Below are 14,834 nucleotides of genomic sequence, written 5' to 3' on the forward strand. Positions count from 1 at the left end.
TGCCTGTGCCGGAAGTGTCCTGCAGCCTCTATCATGAATGATAGAGGCTGCACACAGGGCCGGTTTTAGACTAGATGTGGCCCTGGGCAAAGTTGAAGGTGGGGCCCCAAATGCTGAAATATTTTAGCAACAATTTAAGGTCCCCATACATTTTACTCTTTTGTTGGTGGTACCTGTTGCTCGTGGTGGGTTCGGCCATCAGTGTAAGGTGTATGGGGCTCTCTGGACAGTCCTCTGACAGATGATATCAGTGGACATAGGGGGTTAAGCTTGATGGAAAATCAATGCCCAACCTCTTTGTTCTAAGAGAGATAAGCCGCCTTCAGATCTGTATGGCTATGGCTTTCCCCTCTCATAGAGAACACAGGAAAACTCAGATGTGCCAAATTTATGTGTATGGGGAGGACGGGACCAGATGGGAGAGATAATTGTCAGCTGAAGGATTGTTCAGCCAGCAGTTATTGGAAGCGTACGGCCACTTTTAAGGCCGTATTACACGGCCTGATATTCTGCAGAAGTGAGCGCCAATCTGGTAGAATGTCAGGCTGGGCTACAGCAGTGAGCTTCCGGGCAGGTGTGTGACAGTCTGCCTGTGCCGGTAGCTCACTGTACTTACAAGATCAGCTGCCAGACAGAGGGAGACGCTGCCGCAGGATCCAGGAGAGGTGAGTGTATTTTTTTTTCTTCTCATAACTTCTAGAATGTGGGGGCTACAATGGGGCCAATAGCATGGAAGGCTACACGGGGGGGGGGGGAGGTGGGGGGAGGCTACATGGGGGGAGGGCTATACTATGGGGGGCTATTTGGATGGGGGGGGCTACTCGGGGGGAGAGCTATACTATGGGGGGCTACTCAGGGGGAGAGCTATACTATGGGGGGCTACTTGGGGGGAGAGCTATACTATGGGGGGCTACTCAGGGGGAGGGCTATACTATGGGGGCTACTTGGGGGGAGGGATATACTATGGGGGCTACACGGGGGGAAGGCTATCCTGTATGGGGCTATTACTACCTGTACTGCACAGGGGGATTAGTACTATAAGGGGGAACACTGGGGGGATTATTACTATAAGGGGGAGCACAAGGGGGAATGTTACTATGGGGGGCACTGGGGGATTATTACTATTGGGGGGCAAAGAGGGGATTATAACTATAGGGGGAAGCACAGGGGGGATTATTACTATGGGGATAGAGCACAGGGGGGATTATTACTGTGGGGATAGAGCACAGGGGGATTATTACTATGTGGGGAGCACAGGGGGGGATTATTACTATGGGGATAGAGCACAGGGGATTATTACTATGGGGGGAGCACAGCGGGGATTATTACTATGGGGCAAAGCACAGGGAGGGATTATTACTATGGGGGGAAGCACAGGGGGATTATTACTATATGGGGGCACAGCAGGGGATCCTACATACAGGGGGCAACCCACATACCTACTGACTTCACTGCACATGACACAAAAAAGTGGAAGTTGTTGTTAAAGTCCGGGCCAAGATGTTTGTCTGGCAGGTTCAGAAGAGACGAATTGTAGCTGGAAGAAATCATCATGGAGGTCTGGGCCAGAAGGAAAGGAAAAGAGAAATGACGCCTCAGATCCAAAAAGACGTCACCTGTAAGTCACGGAATTACTTTTTTTTTTTTTTTTTGCGGGGGGGGGGGGGGCCCTTTTAGCAAGATTCGCCCTGTAGTCCAAATTACCTAGAAACGGCCCTGCATTATACACATAGCATTCATACACATTACACACTACATATACAGTATACTTACTCCCTCTAGCATGCTGGGTGTAGTGGTGAATCCCCCTCATGTTCCTTGCAGCAGCAGTAGGCTGTCATCCTCACCTGGCAGCCCTCTCCTCCATCGTCCCGACAGCTCCACACCAGAGGAAGAAGTCATGTGCAGTAAGAGGAGGGATGGGGAGGGGGAGCAGACACCGAGCCCAGCGTTCTGCAGCCTCTGCATAACCCCTGATAGCAGCAGCCAGGGATCACTGCCAGACGCTGCAGGATGCTGTTTGTGCTCTCCTCTCCACTGTAACTGCGGTAGGGGCCCCTGGGGGATGGGGGCCCTGGGCATTTGCCCTGCTTGCCCCCCCTTAACGCCGGCCCTGGCTGCACAACACATCCGGGACACAGGCAGCGTCTCTGTACCCCACTGCCTGTGCTCGGAGGATGACGGGAGCGCGCTGCTCATTGCACTTTCCTGGGGTTCTGATCGGCTCAGCTGAGCGGCAATAGAAGGGGCGGGCGGAGGGGGTTGCTCAGGGACTCTTACTATGCATATGCATAGTGAGCGGCAATAGTGGGGGCGGGTGGGACGGCTTCCTTGCGGTGCTCGGCACTGCTTGGGAGCCGTCTTCGCTTTATAGGACGCACTTAGTTTTTCCTCCCACTCTGGGAGGAAAAAAAAGTCCGTCTTATAAAGCGAAAAAATACGAGTATGTCACAGCGGGCAGGGGCCCCCTAGGACGCAAGGGCCCCCGGGCAGCCGCCTACCATGCCCAATGGGTAAGAAGGCCCTGCTACTGTACTGTATATGCACTCTAGAAGTCTTAAACAGTCATGTACTGTATGTAAAGCCTCACCAGTGCTAAACCCACCAGGGACAACCCACCATCCACGCTCGCAAAAGCGTTCAGATACCAAGTATTTCAAGACTGGGGGCCCGAAAAGTATTTGAGAACCAAAGCAAACTTTCCTTGAAAATACAGTTTAAGTTCCAAGCAGTTTGAGAACCGAGCAGTTTGAAAACCGAGGTACCACTGTGTGTATATATATATATTCTAGTATTCTAGTATATATATATATACTAGAAAATGTACCCGGCGCTGCCCGGGTATAAAGTGTCAGTGTGTTAATTAGATTTATTCTAAGGTGCCCAGGAGGCCAATCTATGTCCTTGTTTTTTTTTTTGTTTAAGGGTAAATCACCAGTAGCTCTATATGCCCCTATATACCCGACAGTTCTGCACTGTTTATGTAAATTGTAGCTTATGCACATTAGAAATAAACTAAAAATTTTAAACATCCATCCTGTATACCTGTAGTGTATAGTTGGGGGGGCTGTATACCTGTAGTGTATAGTTGGGGGGGCTGTATACCTGTAGTGTATAGTTGAGGGGGTCCTGTATACCTGTAGTGTGTAGTTGGGGGGGGGCTGTATACCTGTAGTGTATAGTTGAGGGAGGTCCTGTATACCAGTAGTGTATAATTGGGGGTGGGGGCTGTATACCTGTACTGTATAGTTTGGGAAATACTGTATACCTGCAGTGTATAGCTGGTAGAGGTCCTGTATACCTGTACTGTATAGTTGGGGGCAGGGCTGTGGAGTCGAAGTCGTGGAGTCGGAGTTGGAGCTAGTTTTGGCTGGAGTTGGAGTCGTTGCTAGCTTTGGCTGGAGTCGGAGTCGGAGTTGGAGTCGGAAAAAAATGTACAGACTCCGACTCCAGCTTTAAAAAATCTTTAAAAAATGTAGAATTGAATTTTGATATAAATTTTACAAGTTTTGCTCATGAATATATATTGTGAGCAACATTCTAATAGAACACTGGCCCTATTACATAAGGGGGGTCAGGGAATATATCAGTAATAGGACACTGGCCCTATTAGATAAGGGTGGTCGGGGAATATATCAGTAATAGAACACTGGCCCTATTACATAAGGGTGGTCATGGAAAAGTTGTCGGTCACTATTTGGCAGTTTGTTTCTGAGCTGGAAGAGTCCATTGTGTGGGGGGAGATCTGTGCTGTTCTCTTCCTGGATGCCTGATGACTGTATATGAGCAGCAGTGTAATATAGAGGAGGAGAAGACATAAGTAGTGTAGCAGTGGTGGTTTCTCTCTGTGAGAAGATTGTGTGATTTTCTTCAGTGTTCTATGGCTGCAGCTGTATGTGTGTGTGCACGTGCTATGGCTGCAGTAGGCTGTGTGTGTGCTATGACTACAGCAGGCTGTGTGTGTATGCTATGGCCGCAGCAGGCTGTGTGTGCTATGGCTGCAGTAGGATGTGTGTATGTGTGCTATGACTACAGCGGGCTATGTGTGTGTGCTATGGCTGCAGCAGGCTGTGTGTATGTGTGCTATGGCTGCAGCCAGCTGGGTGTGTGTGTTCACACTATGGCTGCAGCAGGCTGTGTGTATGTGTGCTATGGATGCAGCAGGCTGTGTGTGTGTGGTGTGTGCTATGGCTGCAGCAAGCTGTGTGTGTGCTGTGCCTGCAGCAGGCTATAAATCAACAAACAAAGAAAAAGCCATGTCACACATACAAGGGTGGCACGTCCCCAGAAAAAATGATGGAATAGACTGTATGTGAAAGTGAAAAATAATACAGATTTTATTAGTACACAAAAACTACAAAGTGCAAAACATACATAATAAAATCAATTAAAACCACAGCATACAAAGGCCCATGTTGAATGGACATGGAGCCAGGACATACCGACATGTATAAATATTATGACCCCCCTATGGCTAATGATATTGACTCACAATAAAAATGGTGTAAAAATGTCAGAGTGTAAGCAATGATGTCTGTATAAATGACTAAACTCTTTGGACACAAAACAACAAATAATAACAAAAAAAGGGGATAGAAAAAGATATGGGAGCCAAATGAATAAATCAAATATCACCAGAGGGGGAGTCCATGTCAGGGTCCAAGAAATCCCACGCGTTCCGTCTCTGTCACGAGACTTTCTCAAGGGTAAAGGTACAAAGACTTACTACACATACATATAGCACTTGTAATTAATGAAAATTAGTTACCATATCCGCAAATAAATGACCATGCCTCTTGCTAAGTGTGGATCTCGACCTGTGCCTCCAACATGGCCGCGGCGTCACCAAACATCCACTGCACATGCGCGTGATAGCGGTACCGCCCTCCGATGATGTGGGCAATGACGTGTATGGTTCAACTTTATTGACACCAAGTAAATACTGACAAAATAACATTATACGCGCCGGCATGGACTACATATTAGCCCAACTTGTTGTCAATTCAAAGCCGTGCACCTCACTATGCACCACACAGAGATCGCGTAGTCTGCATTATACCTATATAAAGCACTAGAGTAAAACCCTTATCCAATAACCATGTTGTAAAATAGTGTTTAGAGGTTCATTATGTGAATTTATACATACAATTTTAAACAATGGCGTAGTGGGAGAAAGATAGTTTAAATAAATACTAATTTATATACCTGTAGTATATAGTTGGTGGAGGTCCTGTATACCTGTAGTGTATAGTTTGGGGTCCTGTATACCTGTAGTATGGAGTTGGTGGAGTTCCTGTATACCTGTAGTGTATAGTTTTGGGGTCCTGCATACCTGTAGTGTCCTGTATACCTGCAGGGTCGTATTTACCATTAGGCACTCGTGGTCTGCCTAGGGCAGCACCTTGCATGGGGGCAGCACCAGGGAGCAGTGGGAAGAAAACAACTTTTTATTTTTTTTAATTTTTCTAGTCTTCCACCTCCTGTTCAGACTTGCCAGAAAATCTAGTGTCTTTTCGAAGGGGTGTATGGTAGTATTGGTCAGGTCTGGTGTGGCAGTGTTATCCAATCACGGTATGGTGGTATTGGTCAGGTCTGGTATGGCAGTGTCATCCAGTCACAGTATGGTGGTGTTGGTCAGGTCTGGTATGGCGGTGTTATCCAGTCACAGTATGGCGGTATTGGTCAGGTCTGGTGTGGCAGTGCTATCCAGTCACAGTATGGTGGTATTGGTCAGGTCTGGTATGACAGTGTTATCCAGTCACAGTATGGCGGTATTGGTCAGGTCTGGTGTGGCAGTGCTATCCAGTCACAGTATGGTGGTATTGGTCAGGTCTGGTATGGCAGTGTTATCTATTCACAGTATAGCAGTATTGGTCAGGTCTAATATGGTGGTCGCCCAGGAGGCAAATCTATGCCGTTGTGTTTTTATTGTTTAAGGGGAAATCGCCAGGAGCCCTATATACCCCTACATACACTATATATCCCGACAGTTCTGCACTGTTTATGTAAATTGTAGGTTAGAAATAAACTAAAAATTTTAAACATTCTGAATACCTAATAGCCAAACTGAGATGTCATCATGTGATCAGACTGTATACAGAGCCTGGTTATATACAACATTGTCAGTGCTATAAACAGCCTGGTTATATGCAACATTGTCCGTGTAATAGACAGCCTGGTTATATGCAACATTGGCATCTCCAGCCTGCCACTGCACTTACCATATATATATATATATATATATATATATATATATATATATACAGTACATGCAGTGGCAGGCTGGATATATATGTACAGTAAGTGCAGTAGCAGGCTGGATATATATATATATATATATATATATATACAGTAAGTGCAGTAGCAGGCTGGATATATGGTATGGTTGTATCAGGTCTGGTGTGGCAGTGTTATCCAGTCACAGTATGGCGGTATTGGTCAGGTCTGCTATGTTGGTGTTATCCAATCACAGTATAATGGTATTGATCATGTCTGGTATGGCGGTGTTACAGTCACAGTATGGTGGTATTGGTCAGGTTTGTTGTGTTGGTGTTATCCAGTCACAGTATGGCGGTATTGGTCAGGTTTGTTGTGTTGGTGTTATCCAGTCACAGTATGGCGGATTCAGGTCTGGTGTGGCTGTGTAACCCAGTCACAATATGGCAGTATTGGTGAGGTCTGGTGTGGCGGTGTTATCCAGTCACAGTATGGCGGTATTGGTCAGGTCTGCTATGTTGGTGTTATCCAGTCACAGTATAATGGTATTGATCATGTCTGGTATGGCGGTGTTACAGTCACAGTATGGTGGTATTGGTCAGGTTTGTTGTGTTGGTGTTATCCAGCCACAGTATGGCGGTATTGGTCAGGTTTGTTGTGTTGGTGTTATCCAGTCACAGTATGGCGGATTCAGGTCTGGTGTCGCTGTGTAACCCAGTCACAGTATGGCAGTATTGGTGAGGTCTGTTATGGCTCTACGCTTTAAATGTGCATTGTCTGAAGCTGTTGCCTACCAGTGCAGTCCTCTCCCTGCTTTTTCTGGCGATTGGTACGAGTCTGAACACTCAGACCCGGACCTATCAAAACTTTTGACGTGTCAAAGTTTTCTATGATGACAATGACACTTTAAAAGTCAGTGTGTAAGGTCACAGATGTCTGCCAAATAAAGCGGTACTTCGACATTAGGTTTAAAAAAATTCTGCCGAAGCATATAGAATAATTACCTGTCTGCGCCAGCCCTTAAAGAGAACCTATCACCTATTTGCTGTAACTACTGTCCCTATTATGTCACTATAAGTGTTCCTAAAACTAATGATAAAGATACAGACTGCCCTCTGTATCTAATACTTTCCATGATCCTCTGTTCCCTGGCTGTACCGTCGGGCACTTCCATCTTAGTGACGTCACTGCATTCCAGTGGTGCTTTCCAGTGGTGTGTTCCAGAACTGGCAGCATGCGACGGCCATAATATCACCTGATGTGTGCCTGTATACTGTCATAATATCACCTGTTGTGTGCCTGTATACTGCCACAATATCACCTGATGTGTGCCTGTGTACTGTATACTGCCATAATATCACCTGATGTGTGCCTGTATACTGCCATAATATTACCTTCTGTGGGCCCCTTATACTGTATACTGCCATAGTATCACCTGCTGTGTGTCAAGCATGCAAATCTTTGCTGCTGCAGGTTTCTCCCCCCCCCCCCCCCCCCCACTCTCCGCCACTGTCATAATTCTGACAGAATAGATAGCATAGTGTATAGTGCAGTATGGTGCTGTCTATGCTGAGTGCCCATTTCCTGTGGGAGCGACACATCAGCAGAATTGTCAAAATGATGACAGTGGCAAACAGCTGGGGGCCCAGAAACCTGCAGCTGCGGTGGGGTTGTCTTTTATGGCAAATAATTCCTTTAAGGCTATGTTCCCACATTGCAAGAGACCAGTTGTTCCGTGACCCAGCCGGGTCACAGAACGGCCGGTCTCTGAAAAGATCATCCCGGCCGGTACTGCAGTACCGGCGGGATGATCTTTAGTGCCGCAGAGTTCTGATGCGGGCGCACCCGCATCAGAACTCCCCACTTCACACTATGGCGTGAGAGGCTCCATAGTGTGCACAGACAGGGTTTTCTGTGGGCGCTATTTACTGAATAGCAACCGCAGAAAACTGACATGTCAGTTTTCTACGGCACCGCGAGCGAGATCCTGGCCGGAGCGTATACTATGGGGGACATTTATCAAACTAATTGCGCCTGTTTTTAGTCTAATATATCTAGTTTGCGCTCAAAGTAAATCTAATATGAATTTATGAAGCTTTTTTAGACAAGACTATCCAAATTAGATGCAACTTTTTGAATTAGATTTTTTTGTTGTTAATTAGATCGAAAGTGCGCCAGAATTCTTTTTTATCTAAATTTATTAACTGCTCAATTTTTTAAAAAGACACATATATTGGCGCATCGCTATGTCTGCTCTGAACCAGGTGAATTTATTAGACTAATTAAAAGACCATTATTTTTAAGACACATTTACTATGCTATTAGACAATTTAAATAAATTTGACTAAACACATTAGATTGGATTATGCCAAAACATCTTTGACAAAATTGTGTTTTTCACATTACAGGCTAAGGGGTCTAGTCTGAGGCTAAGGGTCCTCTATCACCCAGTCCTAACATGAACTGGTACTGGGGCCCCAACAAGGCGCTATGGGTGTGATGGTCGGAGTGCACATAGTTTTGGATATACAATATAGTCTATGTAACACTGATTACACTAAATATTGCAATATAATGTATAGTTGTCATATCTCTAACCCTGATGCTGACAATTACTTCTTGTTTTCAGGCGTAGAGGCAAAGATAGATTGTACGGTAACAAGGAATGGAGGCAGCGCTGATCTGACATGTAAGATCTCATCTCATCTGGATATTGTACAAGTCACCTGGCAAAAGAGAACGGAAAATTCTTACGACACTCTGGTGACCCATAGTAAGAGGTTCGGAGTTAAGATTTCCCCAGCATATGAGAACCGCCTCTCTGTTCCACAAACCAAAGACCCAGGGACATCGTCCATCACTGTATCACAGTTGGAAAAAGAGGATGGTGCCTGTTTTACAGCGATTTTCAACATATATCCTAATGGAGCCCTGAAAGGAGAGATCTGCGTAGAAAAACTTAGTAAGTACAACACACACAAACAAAAAATAATATAAAATATGGGCAAAATAAAAACTGCAGATCACAAAACACAACAAAGTCCACTATCCACTAGGTGGTACATTGCCTTCTTACAGAACACATATTACCAGTGGAGTATTTCTTGGCATATACATCTGCTCCAGAAAACATTTTACCCCATGTGTACTACAGATAATAAACTCCATTTTATTCTATTTTTGTTAACCAGATCATGTCAAAGAAGTGGTCTGTAAGAGTCCACCAGACTTCAGTGTCACTTTAAAACCTCCAGAGATAAACACTGAGCACTCAGATCCACAAGGGGCCACCATTCAAATAGGAAGATGGCTTAATGATACCACATATCCAGAGTGTAACTTCCGGCTACGAAAGGAGGCAAGGAGAAAGAGAAGCCTTCAAGGTAAGAGAAATAACATTTAATGGGAAACTGCAGCCAATACTGGCCATCTGGAAGAAGATCAGAGTTTTTTGTGTATGAGCACCTCCACTTGTTCTAGGATGGAGACATTATACTCGTTATAATCCCAGTTGGTTCCAATAAAGAAAAGGGTGGAGGCAATCAGAAGTAGAGGATCAGTAGGCCAGGCTTAGGTGGAAGGGTGTCCTGGACCAAACCTTCAATTGATGCACCCCTTCCCCTATTACTTATGGTGTATCATAAACCAAAATAATGATACTGTATACCACTAACCATACCATAAAGTGCACAGTGTTTATTGCAAACATGGCTGCAAGCAAGGTTTAAAGTGACTCTGTACCCACAATCTGCCCGCCGCTTGCACCTTCGGATAGCTGCTTTTAATCCAAGACCTGTCCTGGGTCCGTTCGGCAGGTGATGCAGTTATTGTCATAAAAAAATACTTTTAAACTTGCAGCCCTGTGTCAAACTGCCGTGGCCTAGAATGACTATGCATTAGGCTGGCACCACTTCTCTGTCCCTCCTCCCCGCCTTCCTCATCATTAGGAATGCTCCAGGCAGATTTTCTCCTATTCATCAGCTGTGAGAACACGACACATGGGCTGGATCGTTAAGGCACCTGTGCAGTTTTCACTGCAGAGGAATAGGAAAAATTCTGCCAGTGGCATTCCTAATGATGAAGAGGGTGGGGAGGAGGGATGGAGAGGTGGTGCAAGGTTAGGGCACAGACACTCTTGGCCACGCCAGTTTGGCACACGGCTGCAAGTTTAAAAGTTGTTTTTAAGGACAATAACTGCATCACCTGCCGAACGGACCCCAGGACAGATCTTGGATTAAAAGCAGCTATCCAAAGGTACAAGTGGTTGGGGGGGGCACAGATTGTGGGTGCAGAGTCGCTTTAATGCATTCATAGCATTATCCTAGGATCTTACTTGGCTTTACGCTAGGCCTATGATAAAGTGGTCTCCAAGCTAAAAAAAAAACATGGTCCTCACAGTTAGAAAGTTCAGTTTTAGTGTTGGTAAAGGCTTTTGGGTAAAGCCTTTTGAGGAAAGAGCATAGATTGTCAGTTCCAGGAACTCTTTAGTTTTGTCAGTGGGATACCTTAGACAAATTATTTTAGTTGTGGAAGAATTTGCTTGCCTACTAAAGAAGTTGTGCCTTCTTTATGTTACATTTTATGTAAATGTCTGCTCTCCTTTTTGCACTACACCATCAAAGGCACCCCAAATACCATATTATCTGGGTATGCCCTGGGGAGCTTCAGTCACCAACATCTACAGTGTAGCCCCATAATCAATGTGCCAGCCCACAAATCGCAACCTTGGGCAGAAGCCCTTGACCAGACCTACACTGTGTCACTGTGATCAGAGTTACACTGACCATGACTGGTCGGAGGATTACCAGCTATGTCCTCCCTGCCACAACATCTGTGCTCCCTGGGGGCTACAACACTTAGGTTTGGTTCAGGACTGCACTGACCGTAAACTTTTTATACTTTTTGTTTTCTGAATGATTTGATATAGATGAGGATGAAATATTCACCATAGAGTGTAAAGCATCTGGAACAGAGACTCCTACAATAACCTGGAATGATCAAGGAAAACCTATAAGTAAAGAAGAGAAGGTGAACATAACAGGTGATTTTATTACAGTGACAAGCAAGCGGCACCACTCCCTGTCAACGTTTCCTGAAGATAAGGAAATACGCTGTAATATATCATACAACAAAGGTGAGTATAGACAGATATAGATAAATTCAATAGATAAATGAATCTCAACTGAACCATATGAAGAGAGAGAGAGCTGTAAGCTAAAGGATTGGTGCCCGAGTAACGTTACATGTTGTCAGATAGTGATCAACAAATAGATCATTTAGGGCTCAAAATAAGGCTCAACACGTGCACACAGTCTATGGATGCACCAGGTATATCACAATGGCTTGCTGAGGAACGTCATTAGACTGATCTGCAGCATCGATTGGCTGATTTTATTTCCTACCAAAAATGTACAATTTTCACCACAATAGTGTATAAAACACATTGAAAATTTCGAAAGAGTTACATAAGCCAGCCTTATAGAGGAAACTGCACCAGATTTTTGGCATCAGCACTTTTTATTATCTACTGTTTGTGAACATAGCCCTGAAGGGAATGGCCACCCTTTCTTTACCATTCTTTCTTTTATTTTGGGCAAATTTATGTATAATAATGTATTTTCTCCCTTTGTTATAGACAATGGGCCTAACAACGTACATGCTGAAGAAAAAGAAAAGTCTGGTAAGAATTATATATCACCTCTGTGTTATCATTGGTTCCATGATGCACTGGGCTTGAGTATGAGATACTTGCAAGAAGAAGAGGCAATGGATAGTCCTGTCCCTATCTGGACGCTATGCAGTGCCTCAGATGATGACATGGCGGTTACAGGGGGACTTTAGCTGCTGCTGGTATTAACACACCATAAATATTCTCCCTATATGAACCTGATCTTATTGTTCAACTGCACAAATCCACCATTTATAATATTACATATTCTTTTCACTTATAATAAGTAGATAAAGTGGTTGGCAGTCCACAAGATGATGGTAAGTGGAAGGTTTGGTATCACTGTTATGAGGTTCTTTGATTATAACTAATTTGCAGTTCCTGTTATGGTCAGGGTGTTAGTGTTGATGTCAACGCAGAGAGTGAAGGCACGCGAGCCCTCCTGTTCAAACAGATAGCAGGCAGGATTCAGCACTAAATCCACGTGTGAGGGTTCCACACCGAATTTCGTTGCCGATTCCATAATGTGAACAGGCCCTTAAGGTTCTGTTTGCTCCTTTAGGGCCCATTGCACATTGTACTTTCCTTGGGGCTCTTTTGTTTGTGATTATAATTACGGCTTTGTTTCCTAGATCTCTGTCATGAGAAAAATCTAGAACCTACCATGATCAGAATCCTAATTCTATCCTTATTACTAATAGCCTGTGTGGCAATTGGTGCTATTTTCTGTTTCTTAAAGCGGTAAGTAACACCTATGTAGTGCACTATTTGGTGGATTTGTTAGCTGACCCCTTATCATATATGAATGAAGGGTGCTTTAACAAATAAATATAGGACTAAGGACCCTTTTACATGGGCCAATTATCGTGAACCAGTGTTCCTAGAAATGCTTATTTGGTCAATAATCGGCCGATGAAAAGGAAAAAAAACGCATGTCGGCTGATAAAGTTTTTTGTGTGAAATCCATCATTATCGAACTCACATCTCCCTGTGTAAACAAGCTGGTACCGCAGTCCTTTTTTTGAACCGCGACCCAGTTCCCGTGTGCGGCGCCATTCTATTCATGGGGACCAGGCAGAGATAGAAGCACTGGAGGCGGGCTGACCTGCCCCCAGTGGGAGGGAGCTCACGCCCCTCTATGACGCAGCTCCATTAGAATAAAAAAAGGACCATGGCAACGGCTCCCCCACGCCAGCACCAGATGGTACATTCACTTTAACATGCTATATGTCAGTATACTTTTCTTCTGCTCTATGGAATGACGTACTAGACTACATTATTTTAGAGGAAGACTGTGCAGCCTATAGTTGTCAGGATTTGCCCTTTAACCCCTTAGCCCATGTATTACTGTTTTGTTTTATAACAGGAAACCGCCTAGTTCCCCCAAGAAATATGACAAAGCTGAGACGGGTTCTGCAACTCCACCGACACATCAAGCATCTGTAAGTTATAAAAGAAATGCTAGCTGTTCTCCTTTCATTTGGCTCTGATCAAACATCTGTCCAGCTTCTATGTGTGCCTAAAAAGCTGTTATTTCCCCACTTCTCCCCCCCCCCCCCCATCTAGAGTATTACAATGAAATGGTTCTTTTTAGTAGCTAGACTCCGACTCGCTGTCCCCTTCCCTTCTCAAGTTCAAGACTAGAAAGACAAATGTTTTCTGTTCCAAATTCTGTAAATCTGATTATTGTAGTCTATCACACAGACTAACAGGTATTGTATAGCAGGTATGGATGCTGTAAAGAACTCCAGAACTTTCATGAACAAAATACTATATCTAGACAAACTTTTTGTTTGTTTGTTTTGTTCCAATTATACAGTGTGTGATTGAACAGAGAAATTTGATATTTACAGTATTTTCCTGCGTATAAGACTACTTTTTAACCCAGGAAAATCTTCTCCAAAGTCAGGGGTTGTATTATACGACAGGTGTTGTTTTATAGGGCAGGGGCTGAAAAACTTTGGAGTAAGTAATTGTGAAATAATCCATTTAAAGAAGCACTGCCAGATTTTTCTTTTATTCTTATTAGTCATTACAATAGTCGGCCTATATACATAGTTCAGCTACTATTACCTCATTTAGACATTTTATCCAATGTGATCGTGTGAAACCACTCTGGAAATCTCATGTGTTCCTGCGGGATCACTGTCACCAATAGAAAATAGACTGTTCCAAACAAGCTCTCCTCAAAGGGACTCCCATTACAGTTACTAATGGTTATTATACAGCTCCTATCATTCACGTTAATGGATATGATGACAGTTCGGCTTCCGTGACTGTATACTTATTTAGAGATATATAGAGATGAGGATTGTTACACTGTCCCCCCAGTTAAATAGGCACTGTCATTAAAAAGAGCTTTTGACCAAATAGGAGAACAAACAAGGAGTGTTCCATGCTCAATGCAATCATTCCGGGCTCCGTGTCATGTGACCTAGAGGGACTTTTAATGCGATTTTATGAGGTCCATTTGAGTCATAGACTCAAGTGTGGAGGGGGCACATGGCAGCATGGTCATGTCCCCGCTCTACTGATCAGTCAAGGTCTGAACACTTGTACCCTGTCCAATAAAAACTTTTGATATGTTTCTTTGTTAAGTATTCTTTAACCCCTAGATGACCTAGGACGTACCGGTACGCCCTGGAGGTCTGTGCTCAGACGACCCTGGACGTACCGGTACGTCCTGAGCTATGAAGCGCACTCCGGAGGGAAGCGCGCTTCATAGCTGGTGGGGGCTGGCTGCTGATTGCACCGTTAATGACAGGCTGCAGCGATCGCGCTGTAGCGTGTCATTAACTCCTTAAACGCCGCGATCAGGTGTCCCGATCGTTAAAACGGACCGCTAGAGGTCTCTTACCTTCCTCCATGCGGTCTGATCGGCGATCTGTTCACTGAGCCTGCACAGGCAGGCTCAATGAGCAGAGCGCCAATGACACAGATCAATGCTATG

At 44.6% G+C, this 14,834-nt stretch overlaps 1 protein-coding gene across 1 annotated transcript in view; it reads left to right on the forward strand.

The window, feature by feature from the left end:
• The first annotated feature begins 1,500 nt into the window (after window positions 1-1,500).
• The window catches only part of LOC138767406 (hemicentin-1-like), a 68,395-nt gene continuing 55,061 nt past the window's right edge, over window positions 1,501-14,834 (forward strand). Inside the window, exons 1-7 of the mRNA XM_069944907.1 lie at window positions 1,501-1,618; window positions 8,846-9,178; window positions 9,408-9,599; window positions 11,144-11,350; window positions 11,852-11,896; window positions 12,517-12,625; window positions 13,251-13,326. Of these exons, the coding sequence (XP_069801008.1) occupies window positions 1,501-1,618; window positions 8,846-9,178; window positions 9,408-9,599; window positions 11,144-11,350; window positions 11,852-11,896; window positions 12,517-12,625; window positions 13,251-13,326 (1,080 nt within the window). The remainder of the gene's footprint in view (window positions 1,619-8,845; window positions 9,179-9,407; window positions 9,600-11,143; window positions 11,351-11,851; window positions 11,897-12,516; window positions 12,626-13,250; window positions 13,327-14,834) is intronic.

This window comes from Dendropsophus ebraccatus, chromosome 11 (assembly GCF_027789765.1).
Source record: "Dendropsophus ebraccatus isolate aDenEbr1 chromosome 11, aDenEbr1.pat, whole genome shotgun sequence".
Lineage (NCBI taxonomy): Eukaryota > Metazoa > Chordata > Amphibia > Anura > Hylidae > Dendropsophus > Dendropsophus ebraccatus.